At 38.8% G+C, this 4914-nt stretch overlaps 1 protein-coding gene across 3 annotated transcripts in view; it reads right to left on the bottom strand.

The window, feature by feature from the left end:
• Positions 1 to 887: 887 nt before the first annotated feature.
• The window catches only part of LOC135678968 (protein KINASE OF THE OUTER CHLOROPLAST MEMBRANE 1-like), a 5852-nt gene continuing 1825 nt past the window's right edge, over positions 888 to 4914 (bottom strand). For 2 of the 3 annotated variants that reach the window (XM_065192260.1, XM_065192261.1), the window contains exons 3-5: positions 4778 to 4869; positions 4218 to 4691; positions 1361 to 2441 (exon numbers count right to left, since the gene is read on the bottom strand). In XM_065192260.1, coding sequence (XP_065048332.1) covers positions 1493 to 2441; positions 4218 to 4691; positions 4778 to 4869 — 1515 coding nt within the window. In that variant the 3' untranslated portion in view covers positions 1361 to 1492. Of the gene's footprint in view, positions 1177 to 1360; positions 2442 to 4217; positions 4692 to 4777; positions 4870 to 4914 lie in introns of those variants that run through there. The other variant, XR_010515126.1, reaches the window with a different exon arrangement.

The raw sequence follows: 4914 nt of genomic DNA on the forward strand, positions 1-4914 counted from the left end.
CATCTTTGGCAAGCTACGAAGACGAAGACGTGGGAGTAGGAATGATGAAGACGTGGACGAAGAAGAAGAATAAGATAGTATCATCCATTTTTGGCAAGCTCCGACGAAGACGTGGGAGTAGGAATGATGAGAGGAGAGTGCTTTCTGCCGACATCTGCCCTCGCGACGAAGCAATTACACAAACCTATTTCAATATATTAGTTCAGATAATTTTTGGGACAATTATTTTGGCAAATAGATTTGACAATCTCGACCACCCAAACCAGTAGGAATATGAGCTCCCGCTTAAAATCGCGGACATCTCGACAAAATCGAGTCTATACCTATCGGACTCATAGTTTAATCTCCACCATATAAACAAATCGTTGAGCCCAGTGGATGGTGTCAAAAAAATAAAAAAGGTCAAATATTTTGCAAACTTACCCCATCGATACAATTCCAGTAAATCTGAATGACAGTCCATGTCAAAGCAAAAAAATCATGACTTTGAGCTCTCTCTCTCTCTCTCTTTCTCCTTTTTCTTTCTTTTTCCTCATTTATTCTTTCCCCTTCTCTGCTTTTCTTTCTTCTCCTTTCCTCATTCATTCTCACAAGCCTCTTTTGACTCTTTTTCTTTCTCTCCTCATTCATTCTCACAAAACTCTTTTAACTCTCTTACGAAACTCTTTTAACTCTCTTGGTAGTACATCTCCGAGTCTCTAAAAATCCCGGCGTCTTCTATGCTAAATCTCCTTTCTTGGGCCAGGTTCTCTTATCACTATTTGACGAACACAATCTCCAAACTTAACCTATCATCCTTCAGATTTTTGTACTCAGGTTTACCTAATGATACGAGCAATTCCTACTCAAGATGAGACTACTAGGAATGATGATAATGACAATAATAATGCTCTCCAAAACATTTGTGTTTTCATGAATATTTCATGGTATCTACAAATGGCTGTTACAAGTTTTATCTGCAATACCATAAATTAATGATATACTCGCCACAGAAATACTACAAATAGCTCTTTAGCTCAAATAGCATCTCCTGATGTGAGAATTCATTCAGTCCTGTAACACCAAAATGATATATAACTATGATACTCTGATCCTGGTTCTGTCCTGAGCTTTTTCTAATGTTTTCTTATCAGTTCAATATTTCAAGTCAATTCATCTCCAGCAAAAGTCAACCCACTGCACAAAGGAATAAACACCGAGTCATACCAATAAAATAATAATAACAAAATTATAAGTCTTAACTATTTGGGATCAATTATATGTATCTGTTAAAAAATAATTTGCAATAGATACTCTAAAAAATTAATGCCAAACGGACTAATCTCGTGCTTAAAGCATGAAACTGGACTGGAGTTTAAGATCAGTTGAAATGGCAGGACAGATATCAGCTTAAGAATATTTACATTGAGGTCCCAAGGTCCATATCACCTGTTTATATACATCAATGAGTGTAATTTTGATGAGTTATTTGTCGACTGATGACCTTGGATATTTATCTAGCAGGAACAGCATCTCCAAAGAGGATATTTGCCACCGGATGAGGAAGCCAAACTGAATTGGAGCCATTCTGCCCGTCCTGCTGCTGTTCCTCTACCTGTCCTGAGATGTTAACAACTTTACCAACCTTCTTTCTCCTCGACTTGCCCATGCTTTTTCCAATGAAGACCCCCACCTTCAATGCTGTGAACAACCCCAATGCAATAACTAATGGCCTCACAGCCCAGTGGATATCTTCAAGGTGCTGGTACTTCTTTGCCAACCCCTCACATGTCTTGAAGCTTACTACTTCCATCTCTGAAGGGTCTGCAAGAAAGCTTGTAGCTTCTCCAAAGCTAAACTTGCCTGGAAATTTAACCACAAGGCATCCATTTGGATGAATCTGTGAGATCCTACCAGTCGCCCTTTCTCCTCTGTGGTTGTGTGGCCATTCGAACCTGGGACAGGAGATGCCTGCTTTCACCCTCAAAAACTGGCCAACGCAGTAGGATTCAGCAATTTGAAGCTCTGAATAGTGCCCCTTCCAAAGAGTGTCCATTCCAATAAAGCCAACTGTTACCCTTCCATCACGCTCTATATTATGGAGAATGCCCACTGGAGACTGCTTCTTGTCATCAGTCATCACCCGTACCCAGTCACCAGCAACAAAGCCATTCGTGACCCTCTGCACCATGGAGCAGTGAACTCTAAGCGGATTGTAGACTCCATGAACCCTGACGAGAATGAAACCATCACTATCCGCATGGGTTTCCTTGCCAACAATGGTTCCCTCTGGGATCTCCATGCTCTCTGGTTTGCATGAGTTTGTAGGCTTCCTAGAACGGACCGTGTCACCCACTAGGAGTTGGTCCTTCAGGAGTGACCAATTGGTGTAATTAATGTGGCTTGACTTTTCTGCCATCAGGTGGTCAGCATCACTCTCACTACAAGTAGCACCATCACAACTGAAAAGAATATTCAAAGGTTAAATTTACAGCACTTAGACAACAAATTTTCATTTTTTTCCCCTTCACTATAAAAGCCATTGGCTGGCAAAGGAATATTGCCCGCAGAAGAACTAGCCCGTGACTGTAATCTGCACATGAGTGTAATTGAGAAAGACGTGATAATTGGTTAAGAGTGTGGTGGCTTTCTATAATTGGAAAAGTTATGTTGGAGCTCATACCCCCCAACTCTACCATCATATAATGTATTGGAAACTTCCAAGTATATATTCTATGGTCTCATTGTTGCAAAGCATAAATTTCTTGCAATAATTTAATTGTAACATATTGTTTTCTCTGAATTCTGTAGTGAACTAGAAACTAAAATGGCTTATTCGGAGCCCAAAAGCCAATGATAATGCATTTTATAGTATTTCTACCATCATATAATGTATTGGAAACTTCCAAGTATATATTCTATGGTCTCATTGTTGCAAAGCATAAATTTCTTGCAATAATTTAATTGTAACATATTGTTTTCTCTGAATTCTGTAGTGAACTAGAAACTAAAATGGCTTATTCGGAGCCCAAAAGCCAATGATAATGCATTTTATAGTATTGGATGTGTTACCACAGTTTACACATACTACAATTTAGTCATCATTTCGATTGAGAAAACAGAACGAATCCATTTCAGATTCATAAAAGTTTGCTAAAGAATTAAACAGTTCATGTGCCTACCAAATTGTTGTTTTATAAGAAGCTTAATAAACAAATTGCCAATGCAATGGCAACCACTAAAAGCATGTGTGTAGCTTATTGCTGAGTTGCCAATGGTGGGAGAGTTTTCAAGATATAGAAAAGTGGAATTGAAAAAACTGTGCTTGACATGAAGGAGGCAAGGAGGTAGAAAGAAAAAAAACAGAGAAACAATGATTTATCCTAGCTTCATGAATAGATCAGCATGAAGTAGCATTTGCAGTTTAATAATACAAGTTCTTTAGTCAAACACAATCATACGTGCTACTTTCCATCAAATCATTGTAAGCAATTTAATGAGCCTTGCTGCATTGTTTAGATCAGAACTCATGGTTTCCTCACAATTGCAAAGTATCTCAGTTGTAAGGCTAGGGCCAAATTTTTACAACAAAAGTATTCAGTAAATGCAGTGATAACCATAACAGGGGATAGAGTGTGGCATTAGGTGATCAACAAGTGGCACTTAAAGGAGTTAAAAGGTCCCTAAATGCACCATCTCAATTTATACAACTTAATCATTTGAGAATAACATTGCATTTGCAAAGATTAATGAACAATAGCAGTCCCCTTGCCTCCTATGCTAACAATTTCCTTCTTCTTCCAACCCCTTTCCTGTGGCACACTAGTGTTGGCAAGGCTGTGTAACAAGGTGCACAAATGGCACATACCATGTTTCCACTCACAGATGCAGGCACAATCCATGAGAAGGAATTTCTTGCTCAAACTATGGCTTTGAATTTCAGAGAAAAATAGTTTTGGACATGCTGACATGGTACCAGCAGAGCTACAGGCTTTAATTTTTAGAGAATTTTCAGCAGAAGAAGACTAAAGGAATGAAGGAGATGGATGACAAGGTCATTAGGTCATGATAAAAGTAGCTTCAAGTATTTATAATGTATAATATGGTGAAGAAAATTCATAACAAGGTGAATGTCATTATGCCTATGTGAGATGGTGTAATAGTCAAACTGCGATGGATAAAAAAATAGCCCCTAAAAATTCATAAAGAGATAGGGCTAATGCTAAATCGTGGCATACCTTTTGAATGCGCGTAAAATATCTTTCATCAAAGGGCGATTTCGGAAATCATCCTCAAAGCATCCATGAAGGATATCTTCCATTTTTGGAGGTAAGCCATGAGGAATTTTTGGCTTTTCTTTCTTTATGACAACTAGTTGATAAATTTCATCAGGTGACCTACCATGCCATGGTTGTATGCCACTTAGCATCTCAACAATGCTACATCCAAATCCCCATGAATCAGTTTCAAATGAGATAGGACCATTGATGCTTGGTTCCCATTGTTCAGGAGCCATGTAGTTTGGAGTACCAAGCCTCTGAACTAGGTCTGAACATGGTAGTGAAAATCCATGGAGTAAAAATGGAATTCCAAAGTCCCCTATCACTGCCCGATCATGGTCATCAAGAAGAAAGTTGCAAGGCTTAAGGTTGAGCAGAAGAAACCCTCTCCTGTGGAGTTCCAACACTCCCTGAGCCAAATCAGCACTATACCTGCAGATAAGCGATTGTGAGTAAATGACAAGAGCTTACCATACTCCACTCACATAAGAAAGCAGCATCAGCATCTAGGAAGTCACCTTAAGACATCAGATAGTGAAAGTTTACCACCCTTTTGACGAGCCATCTTATCACCAATTGATCCCTCATAATATTTCATAGCAATGCAGACCTGTAAAATCATTTTATACACATTTCCAGTGCATTCACAGTAAAT

The sequence above is a fragment of the Musa acuminata genome, chromosome BXJ1-7 (assembly GCF_036884655.1).
Source record: "Musa acuminata AAA Group cultivar baxijiao chromosome BXJ1-7, Cavendish_Baxijiao_AAA, whole genome shotgun sequence".
Classification (NCBI taxonomy): Eukaryota; Viridiplantae; Streptophyta; class Magnoliopsida; order Zingiberales; family Musaceae; genus Musa; species Musa acuminata.